We start from the raw sequence: 15,836 nt of genomic DNA, 5'->3' as shown, positions 1-15,836 counted from the left end.
CTCATACATGATCATGAGTCCAAGCTGAAGGTTAACAACAGCTCTGTAATATTAATAAACTGTGAAGATATTTCCCAAATATATTTTCTTAATAGCTCTTGTCCCAGTGGTATATAGGCTCACACATATTCATCAAGATTACATAGTTTGCTTTTACCAGAAAAATATGTCACCTAGTATAGTTTTCTTTTCTTTAGGTTTTGAGAATGTATTGCTCACCATTCCCTCAGAATAGAAAAAAAAAATCATCTTTGTATTATTAAACACACTTCTCCAAATATCATATATTTGCAGATTTTTAATAAATGACCTTTATTCTAAAATGTTTATAACATCTAAAATTCCTTGTTTGTTAGTTTATTATTTATGCTCTTGAAGTTTCTCAGTGCATCTTAGAGAGACTGATTCGTAGGATTCCAGATGTAGTGGCATATTTCAAGACTATGTTATTCATGGGATGAACAAGTAATAGAGCTTTGGGGATTATTTGAGAAGTCATTCTACTTTATAAGGTTTCTACATAAAATAATAAAAAGTCAAAAGGAATACATGTTCAGTCACTCTATACCCAGCTAGCCTTTACTCCAATTCTCTACTACAAAAACAATTCAAGAATTTCCGTTTTTCCTGAAGAGACTCAAACTCTGCATTGTCTTTCTTCTCTCAAAGATGAAATACCTAGGTAGCAAGATTATTAAAGCTGTTACCAGTTACTGCACAAGTGGAGTTTTGGAAATGACTGGACAATAAGGCTGACCAATTTATTGCTGGACATATCAACTCAGGTTCAATACAGGAATGCTGAGCCGCTAATGTGATCACATTCACACTGAGAGTTCTCAAGCTGTTCAAGACTGAAGCAAGCTTACAATAATGCCATCCCTTTGCTAAGTGACTCTCAGTTGTAACCACACATTTATCTACAACTGGAGTGCAAGACCAAGGTAGGAGCCAATATGGCACCTATGGCCAACTCAAGAGAACAGCTACGGCATCATCACGTTGATATAGTGTAACAACATGTGACCCCCACAAGTGACTTGACCCCCACAATTAAAATTTTATAAGCATATGCCTGGAGCTACCAGGTGTACTGCTATTTAAGCTACATTTCCTATGGTCTCACCAGAGCCACAACACCATAGAAGCAATTCTTCTTTAGTTACCACAAAGACTGAAATGAAGTCATGTGATAGATATTTTGATATCAATGAATAGAAGAAGAGCCTTCCCAAATGGTATTTGTGATGGTTAATCTTTTTGTGTCAACCTGACTAGGCTATGGGATCCCCAGATAGCTGATAAACCATTATTTCTGGGTGTATCTTTCAGAGTCTTTCTGGGAGAGATTAGCATTTGAATTGGGGAACTGAGTAAAGCAGATAGCACTTCCCAGGGTGGCTGGGCAACATTCAACCTGTTAAGAGACCAAGCGTGACAAAACATGGAGGATGGTGAATTAGCTGTTTCTCTGCTTGAGCTGAGATATCCACCTTCTTTTGCCTTAGAGCATAGGAGCTCTTGGTTCTTGGGCTTTTGGACTCAGTCAGGGCTTATACCATCAGGTCTCCAATTTTCAGGCCTTTAGACTTGAACTTACACCATAGGCTTTCCTTATTCTCCAGCTTGCAGACTGCAAGGGATTTCTTGGCCTCAATAACTATGTGGGCTATAATAAATCTCCTCTTATTATATATCTATATGTATCTATGTCTATATTTCTGTAGCTATATCATTTATATCTAATCTATATCTAATCTATATCTATGTCTACACAGATAGCCTATTGATTTTGCTTCTCTGGAAAGGGGAGAGATGGCATACTTTTGACATAGCACTGGCACCAGAGTTCTTATAAATGTATTGATTCCATTGACTTCCTGTAGTTTCATGAGAAAATGATGTTTGGCTGGCTTTAGCTCATCACAGTTTTCTTTCTTTCTTCCTTTCTTTCTTTCTTTCTTTCTTTCTTTCTTTCTTTCTTTCTTTCTTTCTTTCTTTCTTTCTTTCTTTCTTTCTTTCTCTCTCTCTCTCTCTCTCTCTCTCTCTCTCTCTCTCTCTCTCTCTCTCTCTCTCTCTCTCTCTCTCTCCTTTCCTTTTTTCTTTCTTAACAAAAATGTCTGTCTCCTCTGTGACGTGCCAATTTCTGTTGCTCTATAACTCAGTATTTTTTTTCTCTGAAATTTCAGGTATAAGAATAAAAGAGAGAAAAGTTTTGGGGTGAGCACATGGTAGCTATAAAGGCAGACCTCTACCAAACATATATATAAAACGTGCCCAAAATAAAATAGTCAGTCATTCTATAGAAGGAATGTGTAGAATCAAGGAAGCACTTTGAGTTTCCCAGAAGAGCAAACGTGATTTTGAAATCAAAGTTGAATATATGCAAAGAAAAGTAAAAGCACTTTGCATTTTAACATAAATGGGGCTTTCCTGCCTTAAAGTAGGAAAAAAAACAACAACAAAGAAAGTAGGAAGGAAAAACCCATTTAAAATGGTTTTAAAACCATTTTTATAGTTATTTTTTATTGTTTTAAAAGGGGGGAATCAGTTTATGAGCCATTACAATATTACTGGTAAAAATGTTTTTTTGGATTTCCATTAGATAAGATATTTTAGCTTTCATTTGAAGCTTGAATTAATTCCGGAAGGGAGAACAGTATTTTTGGATAATAGGCTGGAATAACCTAAGTTAACTGTCAGAGCAACTCACATAAGTATTAAGTTTAGGGAATGAACACGTGTTTATCTGAAGAGGCTTTAGGAGTCAAACAGCTTTGCTTCAAAGCTGAAAGCAGGGTGCAAAATGTCTGGCTTATGAGCCTAACAGGGAAAACGTGTCTTTTGATTTCTTAGTGATACCAAAGATACTCGATACCCTAGTGAGTGGACTCATCATTTATTTTTAAACTGCTACTCTAACATAGATCCCCTATAACTTTGAGTAATCTCTAAATGAGATGTTCATTATCACTTTGATTTGCATTAAAAAGAATTCAGAATTCAGAGCATGTTTAAGAATGCAAATAAACTTAACAGTTTCCAGGATAATCCTATATTAAGTGGCTCCTCATCCAATTCTATTGATTAGAAGACGTTTCTTACTTACTTTGAAGGTACTTAATGGCTCTGGGGCAATATATTTTCCAATTCTTTTGGTCACAGTTTGTCTCCAGTTACTCATTAAAGTCAAAATCCACATGCTATTTACTGGTAGTTGGACCAAAGAACAAACCCAAGTTCCTTGAATGAGAGCATTGCAGCAGCTTTGCTGCCTAATTGCAGAATTGATTTCTAATGGAGAAATTTAGATCCCCAAACTCCATCTGTTTCTGAATTTCGAATGAAATTCAGCACACATTTTCTACGGCCCTTGAAGATTCTTAGGCATAAGAATATTTAGCACTAAATATTCACCAGGAGTCTTAAACCAAATATATATATATAGATATATAGATAGATAGATAGATAGATAGATAGATAGATAGACATATAGATACACTAAAAATAAATCTAGATTAATTATTTTCTTTCCCAATTGGTTGAAAAAGTTACATGATTAAGAAACACCTATAATATGCCGAACGAGACACCAGACATAGACAGTGACATAAAAGAAGACATAGTCCCTCACTTAGAGGATTTTTTAATCTTTAAAAGGAGACTAACTGACCCATTTACGTTTTGATCTGTTAGCTACGACGTATGTAAGGACTACTGGTATTTCCCAAGTGATTTTCTACTGCAATCTGTTTACCATGCCAAGGTTCTATAGGTCACTCCAGACAAAGGAATGTTCTTCTTATCACATATGTTCGCAACCTGCCAACTTGGGCTGAAAAGTGTAGAAATATGACCTAGAAAAAAACATCAAGCTTCTTTCTTCAGCTTTGATTTAGTTTCAAGAACCACGTTTTCTATTTCCCTTCCTCTTATTCCTCATAGCTTTCCAGAAATATAGGAGGCTACAAACCCACCCAAAATCTCTCTCATTCTCTATTCCCCACATTAGAACACAGAAAGAATTTCTAATGTCACAATATTGTTATATTCTTGAAGGAAGAAAAAAGGGAAATCAAACAAAAAGTTTTTGTAACACCTTTGGTTTTATCATACAAAATGTCTGTGTCTCTTAGAATGTCTCTTAGAATGTCTGTGATGATAAGCATTTTACCCATTTGTTTTTCTTTTAATAGACTCATAGTTGGAAGTCCTGTGTATAAATATACCTCCTCGGTGAAATTAATAGTTTGTTGGAAGAAGCCCTCTTATATTATTCTTCTCTGGTTATCATTTTTCCTAAGCAAAAATAGTTCATTTTCATTCTTTAGCTTAATTGAGAGCTAACTTTATGACACATAGATGACATTTTCTCTTAACAAACCAGGTATATCTTGCCTCCACTATTAAACTGCAAATTTCTTAACGGCAGGAAACATTTTTCAAATTTGTTGGAATCTGTCAGAGAGACTGTTGAGAGGGCATAATCAGTGTCTAATACATAATAATTCACTGTTGAACGAAGGAAACAGTTTTGAGAATGATAGAGCATAAAATGATTTAAATAGCATTTAATCTTACCTCTTTATTTAATAAATGGGAAGAAAGAGAATCATAGAGACAATAAAATTGTGTCTAATTCTACGTATCCCATTTATGTCAGATGTGGGAAAAATATAGGTCATATGCGAAAATGTTTCATTCCCTTTCATTGAGTACTTATTCTTAACTGGGCCCCCCCTTCGTGATATAACTATACAAGAGTTATAGCAAATCATATGAGTTGACCCTATGGTTCTTGTTAATTTGATTATTCACACAGTTGCCAAATAGATGTAATATTGTTATTTATTCATATCATCTAAATTCTTTTTTAATGGATTAATATATTGACAATGTAACTTAAAGAAACTCTGCAAACAAATACCCAATATTTAGAAATTAGGGAAGATAAATCCTCTGTGCAAAAAATACAGAAAGCTAAAAAAAAAAAAAAGAAAGAATGTTGTAAACAAACTCTTACACTAATCACATTTTTTTTCCTTCAGATTCTTCCTTTATTTTACCATCTTGAGTTTTTGATTAATTGTTCTTGCCAGTGTTCTGTGCTAGTGGTTTTCAACTAAGACTCTTTCAGTCAAAATATCATTGACATTCTCAAAAAAGTAATCCACAAAGAGCAAGCATTCCTAATCATGAATAGTCCAGTACTATTCATAAAGATGCTTTTAGCGATAATGTAGCTACATTACTGTAGGCTTTCAGGAATGATTCATGGGCATAGCACCAGGATCACTCCACAGATGGCATTTAGAAGCCATGTCACTTTGCGTAAACCACTTACCTCTTCTGAGGCCCAGTATCCTTATTTGTAAACAAAGGAACTAAGATAGGTGATCTCTAAAGATTCACAACTATAGTCATTTACATGGATATTAAGTAGAAATATTTATGAATCAACTGCAGAATTTCTACTAAGGACTATTCTTAGTGAAAGTTCTGTTTGCACAGTGGCCCAGCAGTCATCATAGGATGAAAAACTCTAGCATTGTCTACCACAAAAAAAATGCAATGCTGAGGGAAATGATTTGAATGATGAGGTCATTGAATGACATGTTTTTCAGCTATTTCTATCAAAAGTATACTTTATAGAATCTTGGAAGTCATTTTACTTAGTGCATTTATCCTATGTCTAAATCAAATCTTTGTTTTTTGTGTTTTTCTTTTTTCAATTTGGCAAGTTTAGTTTTGAGCCAAATTTCAGCTAAAAATATAAATGATAAATATAAATCTTAATGTACTACATATCACACTGGCAAGTAATTAGATGCTTAAAACATAGTTGGATGAGGGATTCTCACTGTTTATAAGAGAAAGCTAAAGAGGTGATATGATTCAAGACATAATAATATTTGACATCTTTCTCAGGTTGGGGTAGATTCTTTCTAAAATGTGCAAAAAATAAAAGTATAAGCTATTTAAGGTCAGGGACTACAGTGATTTTATTTCTTTTGTATCCCTGTGGAACAATTAATCCAGTATTGTAACCCTATGGACGCAAAACTAATCAAATTAAGAATGTGAGATACCTACATACATAGATATGTATAGACATATAATCTCACATAATTGTATTTTACATACACTGAATTATTAAGGACACTGTGATGGGCCTCTGTATCTTTCACAGAGTTTTATATAATTCATGGTTTAGCTATTTTTCCCCCTAAGCCAATAGAAATGTTTCCATTCTTAGTGTCCTCAATGGCTTCAAGTTTTTCTCCCCATACGTCTATTTTCCAAATGTCCCTGGAAACAAATGAGTTTGTTAATATATGGGTTTCAAATAGTCTTGATATGTCTCAAATATAGAAAGAGATCACCTATTTTCAGTGGCTTTTGCAATAGGAATATTCCAATTAATGCAATTATTTTAAATACTTACATTAAATAGATGAAATAATACAACATTTAAAAATATATTAATTATATATAAATTCATTATTTAAGTACCAAGGAAAATAGTATAATAAAGATCTGTGTATCAATCATTTAGGTTTTCAACTATTAACATTTTTCTATATTTAGTCAGAACTTTAGGAAACATAAGTCATTACATGTATAGTTGTAGTCTACTTTGTATCTCTCCATTTTCCCAATTCTTCCCTTTCTCTTCAAGAGGTAACCACTAACTTAAATATATTACAAAATTTTATCACATTCTAAGTCACAAAGTAAAATTCTACATAATCAGATAACCAATCTTCTACAGATTACATTCTTTGCAATTAGATTAGAAATCAATAAAAAGCATAAACAGCAAATGTATGTGAAAAGAATGCCTGCTATCATATTGACTACTTCATTTTAGTTAAGTTAGATGTATTTTCAAATCTTTTACAATTACATTACTTCTTGATCCAGCACTTACTGATAGAGGTGCATTAAAATTTTCCAGTATACATGATTTGGGATTAATATATATTTATTTTTTTGTATCGTTTGCTCCGTTTGTCTTGGACATTATAGACCAGAATTTTTTTCGTCTTTTTGATGATTTTTTATTACAAATTGAAAGTTTTACATCTTAATAATGCTTTGTTCACTAAAATCTTTTTTTGTCTGATATTAATATTAATACAGGCTTTGGGTATGGTTATTTTTTGCCTACTTTTCTTTCTAATCATTTTTTGATTTGCCACCTTTCTGTACCCTTTTGTCTCTTTTAAGCCAAACAGATACAGGTGAGTTTTGTTCTTTGATTCAATATGTTGTTACCAATTTACTTGCCTATTCTGGGAGAGGCATATCTAATTTCATTTATTTAGATTCCTAATACATTTATATTTATTTATTATATTATGTTTCCTTTTTACTTTTTTCTTTTTTCTACTTTCTTTTCAATGTTGTATTAATCATTTTTCAAAATTGATTCTTCCCTTTCCCCTCTGCTAGTTTTTAAGTTACCTTGTTGAAGACTTCATTTTTTAGAGCAGTTGTTGGTTTATAATAAATAGAAAGTTATTTGTTTTCTATCTGGCATTTAATAGATATATTTATATTTTTAAAATTATTATTTTAAATAATACCTCTTTATTATTATTTTAAATAATACCTCAGTAAATAAAACCTCTACCCTCCTCCCAAATACTGCAAGGCTTTAAAATATTTTAACTGATTCCTTTCGTTTCATTTTATTTATAATTATTGTGTAGTATTTTAGTTCTATCTTTATTTTTATGTCACATAAATTTCTCTTCCTACTCCTCCCCATAGTTCTTTCTCTATGTTCTTATGTATAGGTTTAGAAACTAATGCATTCGATTATGCTGAATCTTTTCTATGTTACCATTCCATTGAACTTACTCCCTAGCCTTGGTTCCATGAACATATATGCTAAGCACATCTGCACTAAAATTTTCTAATAAAAACCATCATCAGATTTGGGTCAAGGACAAAGTTTTGTGCATTTCTGAGGAAGAATAATAAACTATTTCACTAGTTTTATAATCACATTAGCAACATTACATCTACACTTACACTTTTATATTTAGAAAATTAAAGGAATGTTGAAATATTCTGGTTGGCAATGAGTCACATTTTCCTATTAATTCTTCTCTTAATTCCCTATTGCCATTGAAAACTTGTTCTTCTCCTGTTTGAATAAGTAAACTCATCTTCTTCTTTGTGGTAAATGTATTTAAAATTAAAGCCTAAACTGGCCTCAGAGATGGGAGAGATTCAAGAAAATTACCTACCTGACCAGCAGTGTCCAAGATGTCCAAATAAGCTGGTTCGTTGTCAATCCTAACCTGGGTCTTATAAGCATCTTCTGAAAAAACAAAAGATAAAATTTATATTTGAACACATTTAACAGAAAAGCCATGATTAGTTTTTAGATTTCATAACAAAGAAGACTTTTTAAATAGATTACTAAGTAAAAGAATCAGATGCTCTAGTCAAGTAGAGTACATAGAATGAGAAAGACATAACACAGGAAAATAATGGAGTTTCTCCTTAAAGTGAAGTCAGGTGTATTTCTCCTTCATCTGGAGAATTTCTTTATTTGAAGTGCACTGGTCATGTTACCTAGAGAAACAAATAACCGAACAAATGTGTCAGTTTTTTCTTAATCGTGCACCGCAAGTTTGTATCCTAACGTTATACTCAGTAATGAAAGATTGAAAGCTCTTCCTTTAAGATAAAAAATAAGACAGGGATACCTGCTGTAACCACTTTTAATTAACATAGTACTGGAAGTTCTGCCCAGAGCAATAAGATAAGAAAAATAAATAAAAAGCATCCAATGGGAAAGGAAGGAGGTAAATTTTCTGTTTGCTGGTAACATGATCCTATATGTAGAAAGCTCTAAAGATCACACGCGTGCAAATAAAAACTGTTAGAGCTTCTAAACAAATTCAACAAAGCTTCAGGATACAAAATCAACACATAAAATTCAGTCGAGTTTCTACACAAAGGTAATGAACAACAAGAAAAAGAAATTAAGAAATTGAGTCCATTTATAACATCAAAAGAAATTACTTAGGAATAAACTTAAACAAGGAGAGGAAGACTTACATGCTGAAAACTACAAAAAGTTTTAATGTGTTTGTTTGTGTACTCATTAACTTACATGAGATTTTTATATATCCTGTATTCCAAACATTTATCAGACGTATGTTTGTATTTTTTTTCTATTCTGTAGTTATCCTTTCATTTTATTAATAACAACTTTTGATACATGGAAGTTTTTCATTTTTATAAAGTACAATTTATCAACTTTTCTCCCTTTGTTGCTTATGCTTTTGGTGTTATATATAAAGATCTATTCCTAAATTCAAGGTCATGAATATTTAACCCTAAGTTTTCTTCTAAGAGTTTTATAATTTTAACTCTTGTCTTTATGTCATAAATTAATTCTCAGTAAAAATTTTAGATGATGTTTGGTAAGTGTACAAATTCATTCTTTTGCATACAATTCTATATATATATATTTTTTTTGTAAGGTTGGTATAATATCTGCACTCTAATTTCTCATTTTATTTATTTTAGCAAACTTTTTTCCTAGTCAATCTGAAGGTTTGTCAATTTTGTGTATGTTTTTGAAGAAGCAACTCTTGGTGTCATTAATTTTACTTATTGTTTTTCTATTCGTGATTTTATTTATCTCTCATTTAATCTTTATTATTTCCTTCCTTCTATCAATTTGGGGTTTAGTTTGTTTGTTTGTTTATTTGTTTGTTTTCCTAGTTTCTTAATGGTTAAAGTGAGATTCTTATTTGAGCTCTTTTTTAATGTATGCATTTATAGTTATAAATATTCCTTTTATTACTTCTTTTGCTACATCTCAAAAATATAGAAATATGTTTTCATTTTTATTAATCTCTAAGCATTTTTTTCTGTGATTTCTTCTTTCATTCATTGGTCCCTCGATTTCCAAATATTTGTAGGTCTTTTAGTTTTCCATTTGCTGTTGATTTCTAGTTTCATTTCATTGTGATTGGAAAAGATACTTTGTATGATTTCAATCTTACTTCTGATATATACTTGGAAACTCAATGGGTGCTTCCTGGAAGAAGTAGCACCTACCCTGATTAGGAGTTAGGAGAAAGTGAAGCAAGAGAGAAAGAAAAACTGAAAGCCAGAATTCCAGATGTTATAAAGATGATGGAACAAAAAAAAGAACTTACATAAATTCAGTGTGGTTAAATCATAGATTTTAGGAAAGAGAATGGTGACAGATGAAATTTAAGAGATAACTCAGACCTGCTTATAAATATATTACATGGAATCATATTTTTTATTAATTTTTTTTGGTGACATTGGTTAGTCAAATTACATAGGTTTTAAGTATACAATTCTATAATGCATCATCTCTATATTACGTTGTGCATTTACCACCTAATGTCAAACCTTCTTCCATCACCATATATTTGACCCCCTTTACCCTTTTTTATCTCCCTCCTACCTTTGTCCCCTCTGGTAACCACTAAACTGTTGCCTGTGTCTATGAGTTTTTTGTTTATTTGTTTGTCTTGTTTGTTGCTTTCACTTTGATATCCCATGTATGAGAGAAAGCACATGGTTCTTGATTTTTTCTGTCTGACTTATTTCATTTAGCATGATATTCTCAAGATACATCCATGCTGTAACAAATGGCAGTATTTCATCTTTTCTTATGAAGTAATATCCCATTGTATATATGTACCACATCTTCTTTATCCAATCATCTATTGAAGGACATTTTGGTTGTTTCCATGTCTTGGCCACTGTGAATGATGCGGCAATGAACATAAGGGTACATATATCTTAATGGATAAATGTTCTCAAAATTTTGGGGTAGATACCCAGAAGAGCGATTACTGGGTCAGATGGTAATTCTATTTTTAATTTTTTGAGGAAACTTCACATTGTTTTTCATAGTGGCTGTACCAATTTACATTCTCACTGACAGTGTATGAGGGTCCCTTTTTTTATATAACTTCTCCAACACTCGTTATTACTTGTCTTGTTGATAATAGCCCGTCTAACAGGTGTGAACTGGTATCTCATTGTGATTTTGATTTGCATGTCCCTAAAATCTAGTGAAGTTGATCATCTTTTCATACATCTGTTGGCTATTTATACATCTTCCAATAAAACAAAAACAAAAAACAAAACCCAAACAATTCCATTAAAAAAATGGGCAGAGAACCTGAAAAGCCACTTCTCTCAGGAAACATATTTTAGAGTAGGGCATATAAAGTCAGACTGCCTGAATTTAAACCCTGGCTCTATCACTACCAGCTGGCTTATTTTAGGAAAATCACTTGACCTCTGTAAAATGTGTATTTTTCATTTGAAAAAGGTATGATAATGTTTATATTGAACTCATGGAATTGTTCAGAGGATTCAATGAGATAGTGTGTGGAAGGCATCTAGCACACTACATTGTATGTAGTGACTGTTTAATAAGAATTAAGTATAGTCATTGTTTTTAAGGAATTTGAACTCAACTATAAGTGCCACCATTAGATGTGCATTTTGGAATGCTCATCTGGTTGAAATGCGATTGATCAATTTTAAAGTAGAAAACTAGAATGATTCAGTAGATATTTAGTAATCTAGGTGAGAAGTGATACTGGCCTATATTACAATAGTGGCCCTAGGGTTGAAAGAAAGCTGATAGATTTGCAGGATGTCTAAAAGATTTAACGTGTAGAATTTAGTAATATATGGAGGATAAAAAAGGAGGACAATGGAAGAGAGCCTCTCCAAATTCTGGCAGTTGCAGATGGGCAGATAGTTATGACATTTACTGAGAAAAGACCACAAGTTCAGTTTTGGTAATGTTGATTTTGCCATGTCTGTGTATTATTTAAGTGAAAACAGTGAATATCTGGGTCTGAGGCTCTGAGGTGAGATGTGAAAATCTTATTTCATTATATCCATTTATTTCCTCATTCATGTCATCCCATCCTACATATTTCAACTTGTTCAAATACCAAAGTGAATATACCATCATTTGTGAACCATGGTTGGAACTTAGCCTGGAACTCATAAACTCCTGGAGTCTGGTTACAATCTTTATTTTGTTTTATCCACAATTTATGGTATAAATAAACAGCAAACTAAATCACAACTAAAAGCATTTCGAACAGCATTGAATTTGGCACAATTCAGTAATTATTTATACTGTTGATTTTGAAACACAGATAAACAAATGATTATTTTCACAACTTTTTGTTTAGAAAATAGTAATGAACAACCGCAAGAGGCACTTTTACAATGCATTGAACTGAGCACCTCCCAAAAATTAGATTTTTGCTAGCTGCTGGAGATAAGAAGACACACATATGCGTGCGCGCAAACACACACACACACACACACACACACACACACACAAATCATGGTCTCTACTCTCAGGGAACTTACACAATCCTGGTGGAAGACAAACATACATGCAATGGGATCTTAAGATCCAAAAATTTATAGGGCATATAGCGTATCTTGAAGGAAATGTATTCCTTATAACTATGCTCTAGGAAGATAAAGCTGTAGGAAATATAACTTTCAGGTAAGTCAGTTTAGTGTGGTTTTAGCAACTCCCTTTATTCTAACACAGTTCAGCGTATGGGCAACCACACAATCTTTCCATTTTTCATTCCACTGCTTTTTGTACTTTCATTGATTTTCCTCTCACAAAAGGTAAATCTTGTGGAATTACTTGCAACATTTTTTGAAGATACATAGCATTGTTTTCAATTTCATAGGAAAATACAAATAGTTACTCTGAAAAAATGTTGCTGTGATCCTAAGATCACATGTAAGTCTTTCAGGTTTCCTGTTTGTTTATATCAACTCAAGGCCCCAAAAAGAGCTTGCTGAGGCCAGGAGCACACAGAGTAATCCAGATGAGAACTGCTCTGTGTGATTATCTGAACCCTAGATAAACCCAGCATATGAAACATATATCAAATAAAAGCTTCTCCTGGGATCAGAAAACCCCTTCAAAGAGACTTGATGTGAATTGGCTGGAAATTAAACCAGTCCCTCTATCCAAGATTTCTTTCATTCTTTTAAAAAGTGTTCATCAGAGTCCATATTCCAGTGTTGTGAATCTAGGTCACCTGGCTGGGCTCCATAGAAACGAATCCCTTTCATTTCCTCCCAATAAACAATATTTCCCTCTGTTTCCATCCATCCACTCCCTTTGAGATCTCCCATGAAGAAATTCAGTGACAGAAACATTCTCTTGAATGCATACAAACACCTCCCTGAAATTCAATCATCTGCTTACAGATCCAATCCTGAAGTGAGCTCGTTTATCTTCCCAAGCAAGAAGCCAAATGTACACAAAGCTTTATCAAGCAAAAATGGTAGCAACAGCCTGCTATATTGTTTGTACAGTAAAGCACAATGAAGCCACCTTCTACAACCTTGAAATTCATTTGATAACACTAATGTTTAAGTTCAGACTATTGCTTCTCTTAGGATGGGTCTTCTTCACTTTTTATCTCCAGCCAAATTTTACCTGAAGAAAACCACCAAAGGCTTGTATTAAAGCCTCAAATCTATCGCTAAATATTGATAGTGTGACTGGCCAGCCACTTGACTGTTTTATGAGATGGAGATAATAATACAATGTATAGGAGCTCTACAGGATCAATAAAAGTAACCAATTTAATGGTGTTTAAAAAAAAAGAAATCACAATTTAAACTCAAGGCATGTTATGTTGTGATATTTTAAAAATATTGCTTCAAATTAACCATGAAATTATATTAAAACTAAATCACTTCTATTTATATTTACCCATGTGGGAATGCTTTCCTTTCACCAAGTAAATCACAGAGGATTTGGCAGGATATGTTTTCAATAATCATGAAAAATATAAAGTCTTTAATTAATTAAAAAAACCTTAAGATATTCTGGATAATTTGCGGAAATTAATGCACTTAATTTGTTTGCAGAACAAACATGTATTTAAATCACTTTAAAATAATTTAGTTGTAAGTATGCAGTTAGAACAATTCAAAACAATATTATGTAATTGGGAAAAATATTAGTTTATCATTGAATTTTCACTAGATTATTAAAAAAAAAATCTTAAGGATAGTTGAATACTTCCTACATGGCTTACCAGAAAAATCTGACATGTATGATAATTAGTATTACAGTAAAAATATATTTCTGTAACTCTGAGCTAGTATACATCTCTAAAATATTGGTCATCAATGCATTTTTTTTAAAAAAAGGACAATAAAATATAAAGGCTTGAATAATCTATTTATAAGATCTTTCTCAAAGAATTGCTTAAATAGTCTTAAGTGTGTGTGTGTGTGTGTGTGTGTGTGTGTATGTGTATGTGTGTGTTTACAAAGCAGAAGCCTTTTAGAACATATTGCACTGAACACTTTAACCTAAACAAACAGTTAAATCATGGCATGATTTAACTTGCCATGGTTAAATTAGACAAAAATCTAATGTATCAGTATATTTGTCAATATTGACATCAATACGTATTTGAGTGTGTAATCTGTGCTGCACAGTCTGATATCGAAAAAGACAGAGTTGATTTGTACTCACATAGAGATTTTAAACTTGAGGGAATACACACAACTAAACAGGCAATTACACAGTATTTTAATGAATATGGCATTAGGAACATTTGAAATGTGCTTATTTAGGAAGACGGCAGAAAACACCCAGAGGAGTTGAAGTTGAGCTGAGGTCAGTCCTTAAAGGAAACAGATAGAAAACAGGGTTTGGAAAGAGGAAGACTGAGAAGCCAAGAAAAGAGAAAGGGAACGGCATACATTCTAGTATAATCCCTCTTCTTGAACCTAAACATTCAGTGAAATCTAGTAAGAATATACATGCTTGTTGGGTTTCAAAAAGGTTGTGAAAACTGGGTGAATTTAGCTTCTGAGATAACTTAGGGTAAATAAGAACACCTTCCCCATAATGAAAATAAGAGATGAAGAAAGAGGTGCCATTAGAAAATAAGTCCTGGAAATTCATGAGCAGTATAGGGATTTTCCCCCCATACTGTAAAATTGAGAGTTGAGTCAAGTTTATTTAGATGTGTGGCAGGTAAGGGCTCCTTTGATATGAGTTATGTAGCAATTGAAATCTTACCCAGATGTATAACCAGATCCTAGGGGGTGGTTTATACCAATCGGCATCTCCCTGATGCCCCCAGATAGAAGCCCAATGTCACTGCTCTGAGAAGTCTGACGCCAAGGTAGCCGACCATATTCACTCTGGAGGGTTTACAGGAGGTCTTGACAATCCAGCACACTCAGTGAGGTTGTACAAGCTGAAGAGCTTCCTGTGGAACAACGGGGCACTACCTGGAGAGTTGCATTTGCAGAGGGATACTACTGGAAGATGCCATCCAAACAATGGCTTCTCAGAGCAAGGGCAAGCCAATGGAAAGAACTTTGACAAAAAATAATAATCATCTTGCAAAGAGTCGACCTGCAGTCTGAGTGAGAGGCTGATGAGACAACAGCCAAATTAATGTTCTTCCCCAAAGCCAGGAAATGTTTCAGGACATCCGTTGAATGTTTGAGCACTTTAAATCTTTCTTTTCAGTGTAAGAGGATAGAGGGACCAATGGGAAACCTGATTCCATGACTTTCTCATGTCCAATAGATATGAGCGGCAAAAGGACTACACCACTGATACTGATCATGAATGTCTTAAGTCCTTTGTCTCTGCCTCACTTATTGTTGTTTTGGGATGTTCTCTTCTCCCCAGCTTCTTCAGCAAGTAATGATGGCATCTCTTGTGCTAACTTTCTTGCCCCCATGATTATAAAGCCATAATGTCTGCAATGATTGCCTTCCAGAAG

The 15,836-nt window shown here is 33.2% G+C and overlaps 1 protein-coding gene across 3 annotated transcripts in view; it reads right to left on the bottom strand.

Annotated features, from left to right (window-relative positions):
• Window positions 1–15,836, bottom strand: part of RIT2 (Ras like without CAAX 2) — a 324,779-nt gene that overhangs the window by 188,247 nt on the left and 120,696 nt on the right. For 2 of the 3 annotated variants that reach the window (XM_081078370.1, XM_081078368.1), the window contains one exon: window positions 8,259–8,332. In XM_081078370.1, the coding sequence (XP_080934496.1) occupies window positions 8,259–8,332 (74 nt within the window). The remainder of the gene's footprint in view (window positions 1–8,258; window positions 8,333–15,836) is intronic. The other variant, XM_081078369.1, reaches the window with a different exon arrangement.

This window comes from Rhinolophus hipposideros (genome assembly GCF_964194185.1).
Source record: "Rhinolophus hipposideros genome assembly, chromosome: 17".
Classification (NCBI taxonomy): Eukaryota; Metazoa; Chordata; class Mammalia; order Chiroptera; family Rhinolophidae; genus Rhinolophus; species Rhinolophus hipposideros.
Note: the sequence above shows the minus strand (reverse complement) of the source record. Positions and strands in the feature narration are given on the sequence as shown.